Below are 24,238 nucleotides of genomic sequence, written 5' to 3' on the forward strand. Positions count from 1 at the left end.
GCAATGGTCGTTAAGTGAGAAAAATGGCCATAAGTCACTATTTTCAGTGTTTCTGTAATTCCGAATTGTCACTAAATGAATTGTAAGTCAAGGACTACCTGTAGTTGCTAAAGAACTTGAAAGGTACTATCCACGTGCGGCTTGCATGAAGGATTTCAAGGAGACCCAAATGGTTGAAGAAAAAAACAGATGGTAAGACTAAAGGAGGCCCTTTATTCTCCTATAAGTATTTTAAATTTATAGCATCGAGTCTATTCTTGTTGGAATGAAGAAAACCTGGCTGAACACTTTAATCTATGCTGCTCCTCCTCCCCAATTCAAGTCCAAGCTAACATTCACTGGGTGCTCTTAAGTGTAATATATATCTGACAGCTACAATGTAAAACAAATGACAGCAGTAAAAATGAGACGCATTTTCAAAAGTTGTTTTTATATTCCAACATTTAAGTCAAACCAGTAAGAAAGCTTATACAAATTTAAAATGATAGCATTTTTGTAATTACAGTGGTGAAAATGGCATTATTGTACAATTATGTAGTTTGAAAGTAGGGAACACAGGTAGTGGTTCAGAGGATTTACTTCTGAAACTGCCTAACTGCCCCCGAAATGGCATGGTTTGTGAGGAGGGTCAGCATTGTCCAGAGAGAGAACAGAATGTTCTGGAAGTCTCTGGAAAATTCTGTTCTGAAATCAGTAAGTTATAAACATCTCTATTTGAAACCTTCGTTACTATCACACATACACAAAGGACATCTAAAATGTTTATGTAGAACTCTAACAAAAATGTCACCATACAGAGATTCAATCTGATTTCATGTTCACATAAGCCTTCCTATCAGTTGCGTTCAGATCTGCACAAAGATCCTCCAGAGACAGGAAGGGTTACTAATATGAAGTCTCAATTTTCAAAATGTTCCAGGTCCTGATTTGTGACATTTAATCTAAAATGATTGCATGGCAATAACTCATTTTAGTCCATGAAACTGAATTGTCACATACTCTTTTTCTTCTTACATTTTTGACGGGAGTATTGAATCTTGCCTATAATTCTTGGAGGCAAACAGGAAACAAAATGTTACTAAATGGTCCAACTCAGTAGTTTTTCTTCTAAAAGCTTCTTAAAGAGCTTCACACTCCATGAAGATCCTAAGGTAGTGACAATTGTAATACAGTTTTCAATGAAGTATAACATTGACATGGCGACAGTGCATTGCACACAGTACTGTAGGAAGCAGTCATAGCAAAGCTTAAGAGCTTTTTTTCCACAGAAAAATTCCATTATACACAGGACGGTCCACTCGTCTTTTTCCTATTTTGATACAGTCTTTCATTTCCATATCAGGAAAAGAGTGTCCCTCTGTATTTCAAAGACAGTGATTTTGGTGTCAGTCAAATCTGAAAAAAAAGCTTCAGTCACTCAATCAGTTTCTTTACTGTGCTTGTTACTGTTTTGCCTTTTTCACTATGGTGCCAACAGCTGAAATTACTGTTGTTTTGGAGCCGCTTGCGCTGGTGGTTACAGTTACTACAGCCGGTAATGTTGCAGTGGTTGTGAGAATGGTGGGCTGAGCTATTGTTGTCACAGGAATGGCAGAATCCCATTTGCTTTTCCTCTTCTGTGCATCTGTGTATTAAAAGAAAGCATGAATTTCAACAGGCTTGGTTAGACAAAATTCTCCTTATCACAAATTTACTTTCCCTCCAAAGTAAAATGATTTCAAAGTCATCCCATCCCACTTCAAAATGCTGTTGGGGGAATCATTAATCTCAAATGAGTTTTCCAATTCGACAGTATCATCACATTTGAAATTAACAAATGGTTGCTATAAACTTTCATGGATACTCTATCAATGGAAACCTTATTTATTTATTTGTTTAGATTTATAAGACTGCCCAACTCAAAGCCGACTTTTAAAAACAGCAAAAACCCATAAAGAAAATTAAGAGGGGGAAAATGCATCAGAACCCAAAGCAACAATACATATCAAATGGGCACATCACCAACATATTCCGCAGCCTGGGGCCAATGCCCTGTTTTTGAAAAATGTATAAAGGCCTGTAGGGTCAAGGTGGTCCAATCCCTGGGGTTCCAGAAGGCAGGCACTACAACAGAAAAGATGCGCCTTCTGGATCTCCTCGGATGACAGTGCTTAATAGCTAGGATACAGAGCACTTCCACTGTGTCAGATCTTATGAGGCAAGCAAAAATAACAGGACAAAGGCGATCTCTTAGATGGCCAGGCCTGAGTGATCACAAGAAGGGACTTCAAGTTCAGGAAAGGGTACAACTTGCAGCATCCCAGATGAATCTGAAGCCATGAACCTGTAGAAGAACCTCCGGTCCACAGTTGTCATGTGATAATTGAACAGAGGCTGTGAAGTCCAGGAAGACTCCCACACTGAATGCTAGTCTTGAACAGGACTATGTAACCTAAACAATCTCTAGACATTGAACGTAACAGCATCACTTGTTGACCAGTGGTCAAGATGCACAATGTTGAAAGAGTGATGGACAAATGAAGAAGCGGGACTTCATCAAATAAGGAAGAACAAAAATTCAAATCTAGACTTCTCACTTACCTCCACCCGCAGTGCTAGCTGTTGTGGTGGTTGTAGAAGGAGCATTTGTTGTCCCTTTCTTAGTGCCTGTAACAAATTCAATCTAAAAAGAAAAAGAAAAAAGGAAGGCCATTATATTCTGTCCTTCTGATTTTTATCCAAAGGAATTAAGTACATGCACCCCCCAAATTATTAAGAACACATCTTTGCTCCTGTTCTCAATTCTGTTAGAATCACAGAGATTCAATGCATGAGACTCAGCTATTTACCAGGAAATAATAATGATTTTTCTTCATGAATAGCAGACAAGAGGGGGTCTCCTCCATTTTTTTATTTGATCTTATTTAAATACTAGCTCTCTCAATTAGAATAAAAGGGGTCTAAAACAATTAATTAATTAGAACTTCATACTTTTTAACAATAAAAACATAAAGAAATTAAAACTTCTAGAAAGCATGTCTCTTCAAGCATAACCTTAACAATTTGCACCAATAATGGCAAATCAGTGGCTGGGAAAATCCCAACAATCTCACATACTTCGACAAGTACAAGATCATTGCAGAAAGGAGGCAAATCACAGAATTATGCAATTACAATCCAACGTAAGGAACAATTTGAATGGCTGTGAAAAGAACCAAGGTCCAAACATGCTACTGAGAAGTCCTCATGTATATCTTGTTAACTATTTGGATAATATACACTAAATCCAGGCCTTTACTAGCTAAATATACCAGGCTCTACAGGAGGACGATCAGGTTGGTTCTGAGGTAAACAATTCCTTAACACAAGGAATTGTTTTATAAAGCTATAGTTACAAACAGATAACCACAATTGAGTCCAACATCTCTGTCTTTAAGCAAGACATCTATTAATGAGTTTTGCCCCATTTTATGACAGTTCTTGCCACAGTTAAGAACATATGGTTTCAAGTGAATCTAGTTTCTCCATTGACTTTGCTGTCAGAAGGCCACAAAATGATCACATGGCCTTGGGACACTGCAACTGTCATAAATATGAGTCAGTTGCCAAGTATTTGAATTTTGATCACATAAGCCTGGGGATGCTGCAATGGTTGTAAGTGTGAAAAACAGTCATAAGTCACTTTTTTAGTGCCATAGCAACTTCAAATGGTCACTAAACGAACTGTTTTAAGTCGAGGGCTACCTGTATACACACACACACACAACTATAAAGTTAGAAAGTGCCAGGTTATTGGGAATAGAAACATGACTATATATCTCCATACTTCTCATCCTTATCTATGCTTTTGGAATACTTGAAATATCTGTCATCTTTGGTCAAGAAAAGAAAGTCTAATTTGCTTAATTTAATTAACTGCAGATTTATCAAAGTACAAACTGGGGTATGCAACACTTTAATTCTTTACATTCCAAAATGTAACTGATACCTTTGTTCGCTCTTTCTTGGCTTTCTCTAGCTTGTCCATTTCAATTTTCTGTGCTTTCGCTGAAAAAAGAGCCACATAACAGTAAATACATCCAACAGATTCAAATATGTGGGTCAAAAGAAGTAGTATCTCAATATTTTCAGCATCAAACTTATCTATTAAAAACATTTGTTCTCCAGATTACAGAATACTGCAAGTTTCCTCTAATTCAGCTAAAGGGGAAATAAGCCACAACTAATGTTTTGCGCTCTTTAAAAGACATAGAGCATACAAAGAAATTGCATTATTTTAACCACACGTTTTCTCCATTTTACTAGAACTTAGAAATCTAAAAGCATGGAAGAAAAATCTTCAGTACCTAGTGCCTCATAATATGAATCTTCAGCCCACCCATGAGGATCAAACATGTCCTAAAAGAAAAAAAAAACAGAAAAAAAACCCCTGTTAGATATGTAGATTTTAAATCATGCAATATTTAAAGAAAAGAAACCCCCTGACTTTACATCCTAGTTAAGAATAGCTTATGGATTTATGGATGTTTTAAACAGATAAAACAATTTATGGATGTTTTTAAACAGATAAAAACTAGAATCACACTGTCATAAAAGATTGTGCTTGCTCCAGTTTGGCAATACTCTTTTTTTTCTCATGCCACAAAATAGGAAGCTATTCTTTCCTAGTCAGAAAAGAATATAATCCTCCAAGGTAAGTGGGAAAGAATGTATTTTTATAATCAACAAAATATTTACAAAAAGTTGTGGTTGATCCAGTCTTTTAAATCTACTTACCTTTGGATAATTAGTGCCAAGTTCATCAATTGCACAAAACTGGATCAGCTTCTCATAAATGCTGAAATGAAGCATTGCAACATATTATTTCCATTATTTCATGTCCCATTTCAAGTCACTGAATAGTTTCTGGCTGGCTTGGAGTAAACCAGTGTGTGTTAAGACATACTGTATTTTTTGGATTATAAGATGCACTGGACTATAAGACGGACTTAAATTTACAAGAGGAAAACAACAACAAAAGTTTTTGGCCTCCACATGCATCATTTCCAACCCTTTTTCAGCCTTTTTTCAGCTCGTTTTGAGGCTTTTTTCGGCCCATTTTTGAGGCTCTTTCGGGCCTGTTTTTGAGGCTTTTTTTGGCCCATTTTTTTTGAAAAAAACAGAATGAAAAAAGCCTTAAAAAAGGACCCCAAAAAGCCTCAAAAACAGGCCAAAAAAGCCTCGAAAATGGGCTAAAAGAAGCCTAGAAAATGGGCTTTAAAAAGCATTAAAATGGGCCAGAAAAAGCCTCGAAAATGGGGTAAAAAAAGCCTCAAAAACATGCTGAAAAAGCCCCCAAAACAGGCCAAAAACGGGGCGTGCCAAGAAAAGGCTGGCAGGTGGGCGGGGCTTTGGCAATCTTTGGTCTATAAGACGCACATACATTTTCACCCCCTTTTGGGAGACAAAAATGTGTGTCTTATAGTCCGAAAAATATGGTATTTATGCTCAAAATTGATATTGCATTATATTAGTTATATTATTTTCAGGAAGCTTGGACAACACACTATAAAGAACATTTAATTTTATTGCTCAGTGGTCTGTGGGAGAAGGAAAAGCGGAAATCAAGGCTGAAACTTTCCATGACTATACAATGCTATCTACTATTGCCCTTCCACTTCTACAGATGAAATGTTCCAAATCTCTTGCCTACAAAACGCATAGCCAACCATTTAACTGAACTTGGGGGAATGATTAAGAATAAGCCCTCAATCTTTTATAGGAAATGGTATTTCAGAACACAGAATGTTTACATGGCTTGCTTAATCTCCCTACAGAGCAAGTGTGTCCAACCTTTTGGTTTGTCTGCACTGAGTGAAGACAAATGTACAAATAACAAGTTTCTTTTTTCTAAAATATTTTTTATTATGATCTCATGGGGCTGCATTACCAGTTGTCCAGGGCCACATGTGGTTCTTCCGGGTGGTACCTGCCTCCTTAAAAGGATATTTTGGGGGGCGAGAGGGGGAGAACCCAAGCATCAACCAGTTTGCATATTTTCATCAAGCTTAAAGAATATATTTTACATAGAAAAACAACTGTGGTCATCTTCAGCCAGTTCCAGAAACAAAAACTGTTCTCCCTTCAGTCCAATACCAACTCATGAAGAGTCCACAGATATTCTCTAAGTAGTAGTACAGTATATACTTCTGGACTCTGAGTCTTCATTGTTGCATATAAATGTTAAAGTTGGAGCTTATTATGTCAATATTATGATCCCGGTGAAGCCCTTGTATGAACATTTGGCATTCACTCAAGTTTTGAGCTTGGTGGCCTACAAATGTGCTCCCAGATTACTACTTACCTGGGATTTCGGAACTCTTTTTTCCTTTGAATTATCAAGTTCATGTCCATTCCTTCCTTGTTTTTCCTTTCATATAGCTTCTGTATTTTGTCCTAAAGGAAAAATATAAGAATATAAGCAAAGGAATGATAATAGTCAGGTATATCATATTGAAAGAGAAGCTAAACTGACTCCCCCCCCCAAAAGCAAGAGATGAGGGATATAGAATTTAGTATATTCCAGATATTTTAAATTACAATCCGGGTATTCTCCGAAGACGAGGTCAATAGTTCTCAAGAAGAACTAAGGTTCTTAGCATCTTCTCATTATTGGCTATATTAGCTAGTGCAACTTTGGGTTTGAGTTCAAAAATGTCTGAAGAGCCACATATTCCCCAACCTCATTTTAATTACACTGCAACAGTATAATATTCATAATCTATTGTGTGTGAACTAGATTGCTCTTGAACAGATAATTGTTGAACTTAAAAAATTAAACAGAGTAACTATAATTATAATTATGCATGGTAACACATTAACAGGAATTTTGGTTGATAAACTATGAACATGCGTGCTTAGGCTGTAAAAAAAATTATATCTAGAATGCAGCATGTCTGGAAGTACAAACACTTCCTTAATATATGTGAAAGGTCTCTTAAGAGTTCAGGGTGCAACAGCTTCTCCTGAATGCAAAAAAACCCAGAGACCCTGATACACAAATACATTCTTCCCTCTTCAAAGAGTGTTCTTCAGAATCCCATACCAATAAGCTGTTGCTTTAGATATTGTTATAATGATTTCAGCCCACTTTGTGTTAAAAAGAATCAGGATGAATATGTGAGTGTCAAGTGACAACTAACAGCACCATTTGGATTAATAGCATCTGACAGACAGGATCTCTTTACAATTACAACACTATTATATATAGGAGTGAATATGAAAGAAAATGTGCATGGTTAGACCTTTTATACAAGGCTCCTGAAACAAATACTTTTTGCAGAATCTCAGATTAAGATGGTGATTAAATACAGAAAGTCTTAGTGATCAGAAAAAAGAAGAAAAAATCAAGGAAAATCTTACCTGTAAGTGGTTGGAACATCTGCCTTGTGGTTCTGGGGGGATTTTGATCTCATCGGGTGACATGTTCCTTACCCGCTCAGAAAAGGAAGCTAGAAAGAAAGAGGCCATCAGAATTAGAAGTTATAGCAAATTAAGTTTATTTGTAAAAGTTGCACTGTGAGATTAACAATAGATAATCCAAACAAGTACCGGTAAGTGGTTCCTAAAATCTGGGAAGCAATTTAATTGATAAATAAGCATGCAAACAATACACTTCTCTTTGTAAATAACTATATAACTATAATTTTCACAATCTCCAACCACTTTCTATTGGACACTTTGGCTAGAGTTGGTAGAAGCTGCAGTTCATACTAACTGAATATTGTACGGATCAGGACTACTGGTCATATAGCCAAAATTTGCATTTCATCACCTATAATTTTGTAAACTGCCTGCAGTCATCCAATTCATTAAATTTGTTTAATGAATACATAAATTAAACAGCCTTCAATATGACAGATGGTCAATTCAGAAGTTTTTCCATATATAGGCAACCTGTTTGTGTATTTTTTCTAAGTCATTTGCTAATCAAGGGTGTGATTGTTGGACTAAAATGGAAAGCCTCAAGATGCTACAAGATGTTTGTTGATATTCGTCATTTAAAACACATTGCAAAAAGCATAATCTGATAAATATTCAGCAGGGTAGTGTATAGACTATTGACAACAGAAAAATGGCTGCTTTTCTAAGTGTCTTATTCCAAGACAACGTTGTGTACTGGACTCCAGTTCTCCCCTCGGCATAAAGCTCTGCCTGTAGTCTGAAAAGTTCATTTGTGAACAAATGTTTTTGTTGAATTTTCAATTGTTACTATAAAGAACATGATAGGGTGGAGCAGTTCATGGAAAAGAACAAAACCTCTTTTCATTCGTGTTTACCATTTTAATAGTACTAATCGCTGAGCCTCCTTGTAGATTGCATTTTTATTATCTTTATCTGCTGTCTATGGGGGGAGAAAACCCTAAGTAAAGGTAAAGCCGCAATTCTGTATGTAGCTTACCAATAGTGACTCTCAGCCAGGCCTCCATTGTGATATATAGGTATTATATTCGTCTGAATTTTGTTTTACTGACAAGCTTTGAAAATTTGTTGCAGATGCTATAATTAGAACAATTCCTCAATTATAGTTTCTTTTAGGATGGTATGCAGGGTTGAATTCTCCAACAGTCACAAGTGACAAAGAAATGTTCTTTGACATTTCCAGAGAATGTGTTTTTATGAAAAAAGAAATCTTGCCAATATCTCCAGAGAAATGTGAACTGATTCCAGAACCTCCTGGCAACAAGCTACAGATTTACAGCTACTGTTGTGAGAGTCTGGTGATTGTTTTTAATTAAGAACTGTACTTCAATAGGGGCTGGTGAGGCAAAAAGCAAAAATACATGATGTTTATTGATCTTGGAGATTAGACAAGAGTTCAAAATCTGGGACAAGATGAGGGTTTTTAAAAAAAATTCGTAAGGGCAAAATCCTGATTGTATTAGTTAGCCTACACGGAAATCAATGGAGAATGGAGAACTTAAATATATATTTACTGTGAGCCATCTGTAAACAAAAGCTTTAGATTTATCTAAAACTTCTCCTTACTACCGTTTTACATTAAAAAAATGAAGAAAACATGTTCAGAGAAATCACACAGAAATAGTGTGCAGCTTGGAGAGCGACTTAACAATCAAATAGCAAATACTAAAAAGCAGGTAATTAGATCTTGAGTATGGTGTATTCTATGCTCATTTTCTAATAAGTACCTCAAGTCACCCTAGGTGGCCCAATGGGTGAATCGGTGCTGAGTTTTTCTGAATCAATTTAGCACACTAGGCAGCATATACTAGTCCTTTAAGAGAAAGACAATAAAATTTATGCATACATGTATGTATGTATGTATGTATGTATATGTATATGTTTTCATAGGTTTTTGTTTTCGTAGGTTTTCACGAGTATATGTATGCAGGTTTTGGTATGATTGGGTCTTAGCTGCTGCAAGCTGATTGGTTGGCTGTGTTGCTAATTGGTTAATGGGGTTGATGTTTATGTGGTAAGTAGACCAGGGCCCAAAATGCTACTTCCCACACAAACATCAACCCCATTAACCAATGAGACTTCGTCGAAACGTCGCCAAGACACTTCCAATTTTACGCGGGAGAAAACCCGAATAACCAAAGACCTACATACAAACACCCGCGAAAACCTCAGAAAACATATATATACATACACGGGTGTTTGTATGTAGGTCTTTGGTTGTTCGGGTTTTCTCCCGTGTAAAATTGGAAATGTCTTGGCAACGTTTCGACGAAGTCTCATTCGTCATCTTCAGGCTTCAGCTTCGTGCTTCTGGGAGCAATGTGTGATCGCAGCTGTTTCTTCCTTTTAACTGCTAGTGGGGGTTTGAACTGATTGGGTGGGAGCTTGGCTGTGCTCTGATTGGATGGAGGTTTTTTTGTGCTCTGATTGGCTGGGGGTGTGTCCTGTTTGGGTGGGGGCTTGGTTGTGCTCAATTTAGTCTGTGTTGCAGGGGGATTTGAGCTGGTGAGCTGCATAGCTGTTGTTTGGCTTTGTGGTGGTGCTACATCTTCATATATATATACATTTCTCTACATCTTCATATATATATACATTTCTCCTAGAAGCACTAAGCTGTAAACACCTAGCCTGATGATGACGAATGGGATTTCGTTGAAACGTCACCAAGACACTTCCAATTTTACGCGGGAGAAAACCCGAATAACCAAAGACATACATATACATATACATATATACATATATATATATATATATAAGCAATTAGTGGGTAGGCAAAGCATCTGTAGGGGTATTTAAATCAGCTGGATACCTAAGCCTAAGATTATTACAGTATAAAGAAAGAAGAAAACAGAAGGTAATTACATCTGGTATTTTCACTCCAGTATCTTTCCTTTGAAAAGGAGCACAATGCCAGGATGCAGTGGTAGACATTTATGTATTCTTCATTATATGATTTTGGCAAAGATGAAATTTTACTTTTGTTGAAGCCCAATCAGTGACACTGGCTGCAACCCCTGCCAGGGTGTGTACCCTTGCTGCTTTCCAGTCTAAAGAATAATGCGCTGGGAATCCAGGATGTTGACTCTAGACATGACTCACCTCTATGAGTCCAACCACTACATTTGCAAAATAAATAATTATCCATACCTTGCAGCTATGGTTTTAACAAGAAGGTTGGACTAACGCAATGCAAGCCACTTTAATAAGCTGGGACTTGACTGGAGTTAGAAATGTATCACTAAATATCCCAACATCAGCAGTATAGGAAATCTGCTTATACTGCAGAGATAAGCTTTATTGGCAGAATAAACTGGTGACTTTGGCCAGTCACTCTCTCTCTCAGCCCTAGGAAGCAGGCCATTGTAAACCTTGCTAAGAAAACTACAGGAACTTGTCAAGGCAGTTGCCGGGAGCCAAGACTGATTCAAAGACACAAAACCTCCCCTGCTCTTAAAGGAACTCTATATCATTTTGCATTTCTCCAAACCAAAAGCCTTCATTATCTTATTGGTACAGGTAGTCCTCAACTTACAACCACCGTTGAGTCCAAAATTTCTGTTTCTGAGAGAGGCAGTTTATTAAGTCTTGACCCATTTTACAACTTTTATTGCCACAGATGTTAAGTGAATCACTGTAGCACGGTTGTAAAGTGAATCTGGCTTCCCCACTGACTTTGCTTGTCAGAAGGTCGCAAAAGGTGACCACATGACTCTGGGACACGGTAACTGTCATAAATATGAGTCAGCTGCTAACCTTTCAAATTCTGATCACTTGACCATTGAGATGCTGCAATGGTCGTAAGTGTGAAAACTGGTCTTAAGACACTTTTTTCAGTGCCGTTTGAACTTCGAACAGACCCCTAAACGAATGGTTGTAAGTCGAGGACCACCTATACTTCTGCCACCCATTAATAGGGTGCAGTTTCTCTGCAAATCAACTACAGGTCTTTCCTTGTGTCTCACAGGGAAATTATATTATGCCTTTATTTTCTGAAAACTGAAGTTTTTCATTAGTTTTCAAGCTTTTCTTCTACGGATGGATGAGTAAGGTTTATAGCAAACATCTGAAATCGACTGTTTCCTCAGAGAAAGCCTTTCTGTGTAGCAACCCACTAGTTATTTATTTCAATCAAAGGACTGTCAGCAGCTTACAATTACAGCAGTAACAAAACATCAATAATACAATTACACATCCAAATGAGCAATCGTAAGAAAATTAAAATCATTCAATAAAAATCATAGGAACAATCAATAGATATGCAATCTAGATATGCAATGAGAATAGTCCCATTTTTAATAATTTCCTAAAGCAAAATAAGATTATTTTTGCATGATAGCAGAGTATCAGAAATTCTGCAACACGAGTTGCAGAAAAGGCACCATTATTCAGGTCCTTGCTCTAAAGTGTGATCCTATTGCCTGCATCTTATCTTTACAAAGCACAGAAGAACAAGGTGTGTTTTCACTTCTATATCAAAACTTCTCAACCATTTTATGAATGGTTAAACATGCTAGCATAAAATGGCTGCAAACTAAGACACGGACAATCTAGATGCAGTCAGTCATAAAATGATTCCTAAAAGGTTATTGTAAATCCATTATGGCAATATATTATAAAAATATAGTTCTCACTTTACAGAAGGCACACAATGAAACTGAAAGTTGCCTTTTGCTCCATGGAGTGGGAGCTGCCCATGTTCAAGGGAAAGCAAGCCAATTAGCCTTCTGCAAATTAACTTCAGAAAAATGATTTCAAAGTTATTTCTCCAAGATCACTCATAAGTCAAACCACATATTCATTGCCCAAATCAAATTCCTGTTCAATTAACACTCTATCTACTACTTATCCCCTCTGGCAACTTGCTAAAACTTTAATTTTTATCTTTATTCCAGGGCCATCAATCATTTTCAACTGTTTTGCATTCATCTTATGAAAACTGATTGAGTCATGCTCTGCTATGCTCCACTCCTATCTATCCCAATTTTTGTGGCAGTTCTGAAATCCCTTTTACTTTTTCATATTTTCACTGCGCCACTGACCATGCTATAGTTTAATGTGTTGGGCTCTAATCTCCCATCCTTGTCATATTTCAATGATTTTGGTGTTTGGAAGATGGCATTTAACTTAGGCACAACTGCCAGCAGTTCAGTTCATATATGTATATTAAAGTGTAGGTGTATATATGTATATGGTTGGAAGAATAATTAAGAGGGAAAAAAGCTAGTTCATTATAGTGTTCAATAAGTGGGGTTGGACTGGACTGGTACGATATAGACTGAAGACTTCACTGGATAGCTTTGGAATGCCCATCTTCCCTCAGAGCAATCTACCTTACAGGATTGCTTTGTAAGGTGTAAAATGAGTAGAAATCATCACGTAATCTGTCTCGAGTAATATGGGTATCTGCATAAAAAACAACAACCGCAAAACCTGACTGTAGTAAATCATAAGAAGCCAGAGGAAGAACAAAAGCCTAAACATTTAATTTTCGAAGGAAACATGCTCAAGCTTGTAAAAGAGAAAATACGAGAGTATTGTGCATATCTCTCATGTTGAAGTGGTCTTCTGCTTTAACTATATTGCAAAATTATCCTTATACCTAAGTTTTTAATAAGTAATATTAACGAAGGAACAAGTGCTAAAAAAAACAGGGGTCAGCCAGTCTTTCACAAAATGGAATTGCCCATCTAACTTATGCCTGGCTGAAGTACTGCACCTAAGTATTCAATGTGCACAAAAATCTATGCAGAAAGAGCAATGCATTTTAAACTGGCATTCTCCTCAGTCCAAAACTGTGAATCTTATACAAAACAGAGCAGGTTTTCTAACTTTCTGGTAGCAGCAAAAAAGACATATCAGGAGCATCAATGGGCCAATCAAGCACACATTTTGCAAAGGAAATACAGTTAACTTAATTTATTTGTGGATTCAGAGAGACAATGAAATCAATATGTTTTATTATCAATTCTTGATAATGTTCTTTTCCCAACTCTTGTACATCACCTTAATAATACTGGGGGAATTTTTATAAGCGCTGATAAAATCTCAGGGTTGTAACCATTATTCTTCCCAAATTATAGATAACTTGTTTGGATCTTTGATTCCTGCATCAGGAAGAAGGATAAATTCATTTATAGAAAGAAAATATTAATCTGTGGGAGCAGGAAGCCGCTGAAGAGATTTGGATTTCTTTCTTTGTTTTTTTCCAAGCAACTTTTCCCAGCAATCTCCTCAGTGTCACTTAAGGATATAAAATGGGTTCACTTAATAATTAAACAGAAAATAAACAAAGTGGGTGGAATGGTAATTCATCTATAGTCTTTGAGCAAAAAAAAAAAAGATCCCTGCTATAGTAGATAGGCAGGATAACAGTTGCCCTCTGTAGCCATTTGAGGGGAAAGAACGAATATTTGGGACGAATGGGGAAGAACAAGCATGAAAAAGAAACGATTGCTTAAGAAAAATGATAACGATAGCTGCCAAAAATGATAACGATAGCTGTAATTCTTATACAAAGGAGGAAAAGTAGCTGGTTGTGAAGAGTTATGAATAAGCATGTACTTGAGAAGACTCAAACAAAGAAGAAGAAATATGAGTAGGCAGAAAAAAAGTCCCAGGAGAAAAAGGAGTCCTTTACTGTACATGGCTGTCTTGCAAAAGTTAGGCCCAGACTGTGGAGCCTTTCTTCTTTCACCTCTATCCACTGGCCTTGCCTGATTTCATAGTGAGAAGGGAATTGTATGAACATTCAAAATAGCATTAATCATTCAAGAAAAACAAGGAGGTAAAATAATATTTTTATAGTACTTACCAACTAACTCCTGGGGATCCTTCTTTTCCAGTTCTGAAAAGTCCTAAGTGAAAGAAGAAAAAACAACAAAAGATTAGCAAAAATCCTGTATGGTATTCAAGCTCTGTAAATGTCTGAATGTAGAGTGTTTATTACCCAAGTCTATGCAATAAATTGCTACTCAGAGGCTCACAATACAGATGCTTAGGATGTGCAACCGAGAGCCTACATTTAGAACAAAAAAAAGTTAAACATCAAGTGAATTGTAGAAAATCAGAATCAACCATATTCCCAATGTATCATCTCATGAAATTTTACAATTGAATGCAATAACTGTTATTCCAGTAATGTCTTTGAACGTTAATAAAATTTACGTTGCTGTTAGAAGGCCAGCGCCAAATTTAGGTTGTCTGAAATGAAATAATAAAAGAAGGAAACCGAAGAGCTTGAAAAATCTCTTTCCAAATTGGTAGAATGAGGTACTCAAATTGCAGGGCAAGATGCTGCACAATGCAGCAAAGCAACCTAACTTTGCGTATATGCTCACATGGTCTGAGATGATGGTATTCAGGAAAGTGATTTGGGATTATGGTGGATAGCTCAATGAGTTCAATAACCCAAGGCCTGGTTTCTATAAAACAAAAATAAGTTCCATTATGAGAATCCTTAGGAGTGAAGTATAGGATTAGGGTTTTGTGTTCATGTCTGGCTTGTGTTACCATAGGTGTGTTAACTGATTAAAATAAAGCTACTGGATTAGTGCTCATGAACAAGACTAATAACTTGTTAATAATTTGCAGAGAACCCAATTTCAATCCAATGTTGAAATCATTATTGAGAAAAAATTGTTCACACATTTTTGTAGGCAAGACCATACAGATATGAACCTGAACTATTTGAAGAGACACAGGACTTCCGGCCAAACAACTGATTAGATTCAGCTGATAACGTGACAGCACTATAGCTGTTATAGCTCAGCTTTATGTTTACAAATGGAAGAATTTACTCAGAACACTCCTGAATTATGAAGTGCAAAGTATAGAAAGTATGGCTGTCAGGAGGAAGGGTGTAAGGGACATGAAGAAGAAAGACAGGCATAAAAAGCACAAATTCTTATTAAATGAGACACTGGGAACAGCAGCAAGTCTTTTATAATTTGCCAAGACTTTTAATATCCAGGGTTTGTCTAGCATGGCACTAATACTATTCATTCAAATAGGAAATGCTGCCCACTTCTTGCCTAGCCATATGACTGCCACAAATACTATTTCTATTTCAGGTGGGCATAGCAAGGGATTTTGTTTTAGAAGGCCATCAGTAAGATACTTTGGAAATTGGCTCTGCCAAATCCATGATGTCAACATAACCTTTTCTAAGGACCTCTAAGGGATTAAGACTTCACTAAATCACTAAAGACAAGTTAAATAGCTTTATATAGCTTTTTTTTCTAAAAAAAAAGTTGCATGGTTAGAAAAACGTTTAGGTCATAAATAGGAAGAATTCCTTCCCTCTCTTTCTTTCTTTCCCAGCAACCTTTTGCCGCAGCAAACACTGTCTGCTTTATTTCTCCATACAACTGTGTATAATTCATGATACACATTCAAACTGTACTAAGGTCAAAAGTTAAATGTCAAACTACGTATTTAAAGCTTTCCCTATACGGAGATTCTAGATGCACAGGCAATTGTCAAAATAAAGGCAGGGGTAACAATAAAGGCTAGAAAACGTAAAATCTGGGAAATTTTACAATTTGATATTTAAAATATATTAAACCAGCAGGCAAAAAAACCCAAAATTGTCAAAATCAAACAAAGCTAATGTCAATGTTAACTTTGAAAACAAGTAATGGCAACATCATTTATAAAGAAGCATTTCCTTTTCGCACTCATAGAGATATGGGTGCCTCTTAGAAGATGCCTGTAATTATCTAAGCATGAATTTTGTTTGGATCATGAGCATTTTCAAAAAAAAAAGGGGGGGGGGAAGAGTTTGCAATCGTATCAGCTGGAAACTGACTACCCATCTCCATATTTTAAAACAAGATCTAACATACCAAGTATGTTTGGATTCATTGTTTGCACTTATAATTGAAGACTGCTTGGACAAGTCTGCAGTTTTTTGGCAAGGCTTTTTAGAAGTGGTTTGCCATTGCCTCCTTCCTGGAGCTGAGAGAAATGACTAGCCCAAGGTTATTCAACTGGCTTTGTGCCCATGACAGGACTAGAACTTGTGGTCTCCAAGTTTCTAGCCTAATACCTTAACAACTACACAAAACTGGCTGTTACAATAAGAAACTGTTCCTGTTCTATTCAAAGAGAAAGAACAATAAAAATGCAGTTATCATTATCCTCTATTGTTCTCATCATGGCTAAGTATACATTCCTATGTACAAAGGCTAGTAAAAAATAAAAATTAAAAAGCCTGATGATCCCCTCAGAAACAGACTGTTCTGGGAATCTCACACAGAAGGCAGGAAAATAACTACCTTTTTTCCCTCTTGTATGTTTGTCGTTTGTTGGAATCCAGGAGGACACTATGAAGAACATAGGTTCTAGTCTATTCTCAAATACAGCAACAGTTAGAAATTCTAACCAATGAGTATGTATTTTCACCAGGAATTACATAAAATAGAATCCTTCAAGATAAACGTAGCAAGTGGAATTTGCATCATTTGGCAAAAAAGTTCAACATCACTCTCTAACTTTCTTGGACACCAGCTTATCTGTGTGGAAATCCCTCCTGGCTCCCATTTCCTTATATTAGAGTAGCAAGATGTATATTGTTTTCCCTAAGGCAAGGTTTTCATTCTCTGATGTTGTAAACTTACTGAGCAGCAGCTTCTCTAATTTTTTATGATGTTGCCCCAACAACAAGGCAACTGCAATCACAATAAGGGCTATTTTGTTCTAACTGCACTCTTCTAGTTTGAATTTGGTTGGTACAACAATACTCTACCACATAAAGTTTGTGTCTTGTGTTTCTTACTCACTGCTGGTACAGCCCTAACACTCCTAGTTGGAGATCGCATGCCAATTTAACCAAAAGCAGATCTTTGAACTGCTTCAGTTTTAGTCCTACTTTTAATCTGAAAATATTTTAATAGTCATAATTTTGGAAGATCATTACTGAAGTCTTTTGAAAAAATTAAATGGAAGCATCTCATTCACTAAGTTAATTTGAATGATAAATAAGAACAAACCTAAGATCTACTTGGCCATAATGCCCTTCTCTTTCCAGTACAAGTGTTAGACTTTGGTCAATGTACAAAAGTATAGAAATAAAGTAGCTTCAAATCATACTTTACAAAGTTAATTAATATGAACAACTTACCTTAATAAATGATATTAAAATTAACATTTTGAAATTTGGAAGTTCCTCCTGCCTGCAGTTAATCTAAAAAAGAAACTACAAGATCCAATCTGAGTCGATCACCCGGACCAGAGGTTTAGTCTTCCAAGCTTTCAGATTCGTGGAGGAGCCTATCCACAAGGAATCCTCCCATTCCGCACCATCCAGTCAGAGCTGAAGAAGCTTCTTGGATGAGAAGCGAAACGTCTTCAAAGAAAAACCAGAAAGTCCAGTTGCCACTTGAAAAAGCATCTTTGGGACAACTATGACCTGGATGATTGAGAATTTCCACAGACATCCTCAAGGAACTTCTTTCTACTGGAATTTACGTTTTGGGTTATTCTATGCATCCTATTTATGCAATGCCATCCTATAAGTTGATTGGTGTGGTGATGGCCGGTGATTGGCTGTTGTTTCCTTGTGCTGTCAAGTCTTCTTCTACTCTGTCTATGGAGATTATCAATCATCCAGGTCATGACAGACCCAAAGGTACTTTTTCAAAAGGCAACTGGACTTTCTTGGTTCCCCCACCCCTTGAAAACATTTTGCTTCTCATCCAAGAAGCTTCTCCAGTTCTACTCTATTCTACTCTCTTCCTCAAAGCTCTGTTTGAAGTATATGGAAATCCAGGAACAGGGAAAGAGAAGCTTATACCTGTAGCACTCCATTATGTACAAACATTTCAAAATGAAACATTTCATTTTGAAGAATTTATTTTAAAACACTGCTACTGTACACTACTTACTTCTTTCAGAGTTTGGATTGATTCATGTATCTTTTTATATTTTAAAGGAAAAATATACTGGACTCATTTGGTTAAATTTGATCAATAGAAAATTACTAGAAACAGATACAATTCCCCCTCCAATTGGACCAGCAACCTCTTTTAATTAAAATATAGCAGCAGCCATAAAAATGGACTAAAACGTAGATTTAGCCTTTGGAGCTGTAATTTTAGCCTTTGGAGATTTGAGACATATCAAAACCATTAGTCATATAAAAAATACAAGGTTCTCCTAAATAAAATCAACCTTCAAGAGCTCATCTTGCCCAGAGGATATGAATTTTACTGAAAATGAATACCAGAAATTTCAAGACTGTACTTGTCTACAGCCTGCTATTATAAGATTAAAATCACTATCACTATCAAGTACACCTTTGGGAAAACCAGTATACACAGCTTTCACCATTTCAGAGCTTTAAACATTCATTACTTAGATATCAATGACAAAGAGACATGATAACCAATCAAAAGTAGATTCACCAAAGTTACAATTGGCTTTGGCTTTGACTTTGGCTCTTCTAACATGCTCTAAATTAACACTTTCAATGTGGATTTTATATAGAGTTTTCCAATCAACAGGACCCTCTTAGATTTTTTCCCCACTCTCTCTCTCTCTCTTGAGACAAAATCAAAAGTTTATTTGAAATCAAGAGACTGGGAGAAAAAAGTTTCTAGGTAAGAGGAATATTTTCTGGTTAAAAAGTGAAGGACCAGACAGTATGGAACACTAATCATATATTCTACACATATGCAGAATCTGGAAATTGTCAAAGCAGGTGCTTTTCTGATAGTTTTATAGGTGTTAGATGGGAGAAAAATCTTTTCAGGATTCAGTAATTATGTACTTTCAGATCTTTCTGATAAAGATATTTGGCCCTCTTTATATGATAGTGACGTTCTTCCGATTCAATTCTATAAATCCAGTGATTCATCATTAGTAATATGACTGAGAATTTATGCTGCAATAAAAAAACCTGGCTGTTCTTTTGGAGCCTGGTAAGTAATATGATAGCTTTTAAATTTTTTACCTTTCCCTTATCAGTTATTAGATAGGTGCATTTTACAGATACTGGTTTTTAATATCCTAAATTCAGTTGTGGTACTATCTATCTAGGGAGGGAGGGAAGAAATAAAGGGAAGAAACAATACAAATGAATAATTTCTGACAATTAGGCTGCTAGAAATTTGTCTCCAGTTTAGGAAACGATTTTTGATGAATATCCCAAAAAGTGGCTTACAAAGCATGTTATGCATAAATCTATCAAATCTGGTACGTGGTGGCAGCTTTTCCCTTTTCCCCTTATGTCTCTGCACCACAACTTATACAACTCATCATGGTCCTGGCAATTCAAAATCAGATCTACTGCATCTAAACCTGGCTCCATCCTAAAGATTGGTTATGGTTTAAAACAATTTCTGTGTAGCTTTTGTTAACAATCAACATTATGGTGAGAGAAAGACTGCAGGACATGGTGGACAGATTTTTGATTATGCTTATATTACTGGAGCAAAAATTATTCTCGCTAAATAAAAATGTTACCACCAGACTAGGTACATCTTATATTGGGATAGATTATAGTACAAAGAATATCAATTACACTCCTCTGCATTTATCAAAATATTGAACAATAACATGTATTCAGTAATATGGAAGCTTCTTTATTATCCATTAAATCAGTAACGATACCCTTTTCTAGGGTATAATAATTTCAGACAATGGGAGTAATGGAAGATAACTAACCTTTTTTTCAGATCTAAGAGTCATAAAGTGCTTCATTGCCTATTGAACCTTACCTTATTGAACAGAAAGCTAATTTTCAAATAGTTTAGTGAAAATAAAGTTGAGATTTTTTTCCCCCATGCAAGTTCACAGCTTTGTAAATTTTGTCCATGGACTCGTTAAGAACCCACAGTCTATACCATGGAGAAATGGACCAAGAAATTCCATATACAATATTGTCTTGATGGTAGTACCTCATGCTTAAGCAGCTCTTCACTTGGTTGTCACTCATAAGCAGCTATTTGTAAAGCTATCCAGGTAGTAAGACTGTTAAAAAAGCAGATATACTGGCACACAGTCATCAAACATCTTAAAAACAGTGCATACTACAAAAATCTAGAAGCATTTTAGGAATGGCCCAGTTAGGTGGCAGCACCTTGTCAATCATGGCTGATTTTAAAAAGTAAAGGCAGGTTGGACCTGATTAGGATTTGCATTAATCACTGCTAGGAAATGCCAAGGTTAGTGTGGGAAGTCAAAAAGTATCACAGAAGAATGCAACCGCAAACCAGTTTTATACTGTTGTCAGAAAACAACACGGATGTGTCCACAAACACATCAATGATCACACTTAATATGAAAGGAACTTTTAATCAAGTTTTTCCTGCACATTCCAAATCTAAAAATCTACCTGAATTCAAGGAGGGAAAATCACTTTGGAGATTTAAGTTACATGACAGATTCATTTTATGAAACTTCTTGGTATACAGAAGCTTCCAACATATTACACAGATATCAGTGTACATGAAGCTACAGTGGGAGAATTCTGTATTTTTCCCCCCTTGCACAATGGTGGTGGTGGGGAGGTGGAATGCTAGGGAAATGGAACCCTTAAACTATTTCCTATGGGTGTATCCTGTTTGCCAGCTTTGTGTCAAGGCTCCAGGCCAAATGCCAAAATTAAAGATAGTTAAATTTGTTTGAAAGATTATGGCTCAGTGGAAACAGAACAGGCTATACTGTGAAGAAATGTACATATGCCTCGATCTAGAAAACCAATTTTCTAGGTTTCTGGAGGACAATCAAGTTTATTCTACAAAAGAAAGTAGTAATTTGTTTGCAAATGGGAAGGGGCAACCATCAAGGAACATTTTATTCCTTAAATGCTCTAATGTTTAACAGCATCATAGTACAATAGCTACAAAAGGTTACTCCTGCTTTTATTCTTAATATGTATTATCAGTACAGTACAAATCCACAGCACTGAAATAGTAGACTCCCAATCAAGCCAACAAGATTTGGCAAAAGATGATTGGTTATTGAAAGATTTTAAAAACAGGGATTCCTAATACCAAATCAGCAATAATGAATGATAAATCCAGTCCCATCATCAACACATTTTATTACAATGAAGTTCACTAGTCAAGAAGGTATGATGGAAACTCTTTTCATAGATTATGACAAATGTTTCAACAACTCGGTGCAGTATATTCAAATTTTATATAGCCCAACATCATAAATACATGTTGCCTTTGACTTACAACAGTTCATTTAGTGACTGTTTGAAGTTACTGACAAAAGAGACCATTTTTCATACTTATGACTGTTGCAGAATCTTTGTGGTCATGTGATCCAAATTCAGACACTTGGCAAGTGATTCATATTTCTGACAGTTGCACTGTCAGGTGATCAATCACCTTCTGATAAGCAGTCAATGGGGACAACTGCAGTGTTTCACTTAACAACCGTGGCAAGAAAAGTCATAAAATAGGGCAAAACTCACTTAACAAACTGTCTTGCTTAACAACAGACATGTGGAGCTCAATTGTGGTTGTTAAATCGAGGACTACTTGCACACACATACCTTTTCAAAACAAGACTTGCATCCTTATTTTAGTATGCAGCCTGAAATATTTGCACCGAGCATAAACTAGCCAAATAAGCAAAGCTTGTGGCACTAACCCTAATAGTTCAGAACAAGTAATAAGAAGTCCTGAATGTTTAAGATTGCTATATACTCGAGGCAAGGTTTCTTTTATACCTTTACCCGATAAAGTTTTTCCTTGGTTTCTTCTTGGCCCACCTTTTGTTTTGTTGAACATAAAATTTGGGGAAGGGTACTGTTAACAGTAGCGCAATATTGTTTTTAATTGCTCAATATTTTATAATGTTTAACTGAACCCATGACATATAGAATAGAATAGAATAGAATAGAATAGAATTTTATTGGCCAAGTGTGATTGGACACACAAGGAATTTGTCTTGGTGCATATGCTCTCAGTGTACATAAAAGAAAAGATACGTTCATCAAGGTACTAAATAAATAAATAAGGTACTAAATATGCTATCATTAGTGCATTAGTTCTATTTTGTGAATAACTATTAGGAACAAAACCAGTTAAGAATAGTAGACTTCAACCGTTCCTGATTAGGTACAGGGCCAAAATTCTTTACAGTTTTCCAGCATCTGCTAGCTTTAGTATGATGCTACGGATGCACTACGCACTCTCCGGAATGAATACCCATTCCCTAATCTGCAGCTATATTTGGACAGGTACTATTTACTTAAAATTACTATTTCTCACTGAAAAAAAACAGGAAAAAGGCACTTTTCTGAACACATTTAACTAACACTAGAGACTTTTGTGGAAGAAAGGAAGTCTATTATTAGCTTGAATGTGAGAATTCCCTCCCCTCCACAAATACTTAAAATAGTATGAATGCTCAGGTCAGCCAAGTAGGTACCGTAGATTTCATTTTGCACCAGTAAACTTAAAGCTGTTTACTAAGCAATAGATTGGGAGAATACCCTCAGTCTGATTCTTTCCAAATAATTTAGAAAATTAGCTGGAACATTGTCTAAATGACCAGGGATGTGGGTGGAACCATTCACATTTACTCTGGTTTGTTTGACAGACTTAGGCAAGTTTTTTGTTTTTTTTTTACTAAAGATAGTCAACTTTCAAGGGGCAGTTATGAAGCATCAGTTTGTCCATCTGAGTTGTTAGATTTGTTAGGAAGGGGCACATGGGGAGGATAATAATGTAATGGAATAATGTAAGCCAATGCAAACAAAAATACAATTTCTCCTTTGGAAGCCACACCACACCCATGTCAGCAATTTGTGGTATTCAGAACTGAAGGAGTCAGGAGGTTGTTCCAGCTTGTACTGCTGCTAAGGAAGGACCAAGCAGGCATGTAAGAGACATGCCTTATCCTCTAAAAAGTACAGAAAAAACAGTTTAAAGAAAAGAACCTACAAAGCCCCAGGAAAAACACTTCCTTATTTCCTTTTATAGTATAAAGAATTGTGGAGAAAGGACAGTTATATTGAAGGGACACTGGAGAACTTCTTTTCATGATTAATGCCTTAACACTGGATGAAGTTATACTATGGTGGTAGGTGATTACCAAGGTACGGGTAGTTCTCAACTTACAACCACAACTGAGCCCAAAACTGCTGTTGCTAAGCTAATTTTGCCCCATTTTTTTTACCATAGTCATTAAGGGAATCACTGCAGTTGTTCACTTAGTAACATGGTTGTAAGTGAATTGCTTGTAAGACGATCACAAAAGGCGATCACGTAATCTTGGGACACTGCAATTGTCATAAATATGAACTAGATGCCCTATGTCTAAATTTTGATCACATGACCATGGGAATGCTGCAATGGTCGTAAGTATAAAAAAACGGTCATCAGTCACTTTTTTTCAGTACTGTTGTAACTTTGAAAGTCAGCAAATGAACTGTTGTAAGCCGAGGATTACCTGTAGTTGAAGATTATTGCCATGTCTCTCTCCCTATTGCAAATACTGATCACATGACCATGGGGGCACAGCAGCTGACAGAAGTATGTGGACCGGTCCTAAGTAACACTCATTGAGCACCAGTGTTGAGTTCAAATAGTTTCTGAACAAGTGGTCGCTAAGTGAGGACTACTTGCATTAGAATGATATTGTACTGTCACTCTTTTTTTAGGAACTGGAACATACTGTAAACACAGTCCTTTCAATAACAAGTCTAGGTCCAATGTATACATCAGTTCATACCTGGCAGAAAATCTGGTTTTACAGAATATTCTCTCTCTCTCTCTCTCTTTTTTTATTTAAAGGAAGCTATTCTCAGAATGTAAAATGTGCACTTTATCTTAGTATT

At 36.4% G+C, this 24,238-nt stretch overlaps 1 protein-coding gene across 3 annotated transcripts in view; it reads right to left on the minus strand.

Annotated features, from left to right (window-relative positions):
• Window positions 1-409: 409 nt before the first annotated feature.
• Window positions 410-24,238, minus strand: part of SAP30BP (SAP30 binding protein) — a 35,556-nt gene continuing 11,727 nt past the window's right edge. For all 3 annotated transcript variants that reach the window (XM_058166112.1, XM_058166113.1, XM_058166114.1), the window contains 8 exons: window positions 14,252-14,294; window positions 7,381-7,469; window positions 6,323-6,414; window positions 4,756-4,816; window positions 4,326-4,377; window positions 3,968-4,026; window positions 2,581-2,662; window positions 410-1,624 (listed from right to left, as the gene is read on the minus strand). In XM_058166112.1, the coding sequence (XP_058022095.1) occupies window positions 1,443-1,624; window positions 2,581-2,662; window positions 3,968-4,026; window positions 4,326-4,377; window positions 4,756-4,816; window positions 6,323-6,414; window positions 7,381-7,469; window positions 14,252-14,294 (660 nt within the window). In that variant the 3' untranslated portion in view covers window positions 410-1,442. The remainder of the gene's footprint in view (window positions 1,625-2,580; window positions 2,663-3,967; window positions 4,027-4,325; window positions 4,378-4,755; window positions 4,817-6,322; window positions 6,415-7,380; window positions 7,470-14,251; window positions 14,295-24,238) is intronic.

The sequence above is a fragment of the Ahaetulla prasina genome, chromosome 2 (assembly GCF_028640845.1).
Source record: "Ahaetulla prasina isolate Xishuangbanna chromosome 2, ASM2864084v1, whole genome shotgun sequence".
In the NCBI taxonomy this organism is placed as follows: domain Eukaryota; kingdom Metazoa; phylum Chordata; class Lepidosauria; order Squamata; family Colubridae; genus Ahaetulla; species Ahaetulla prasina.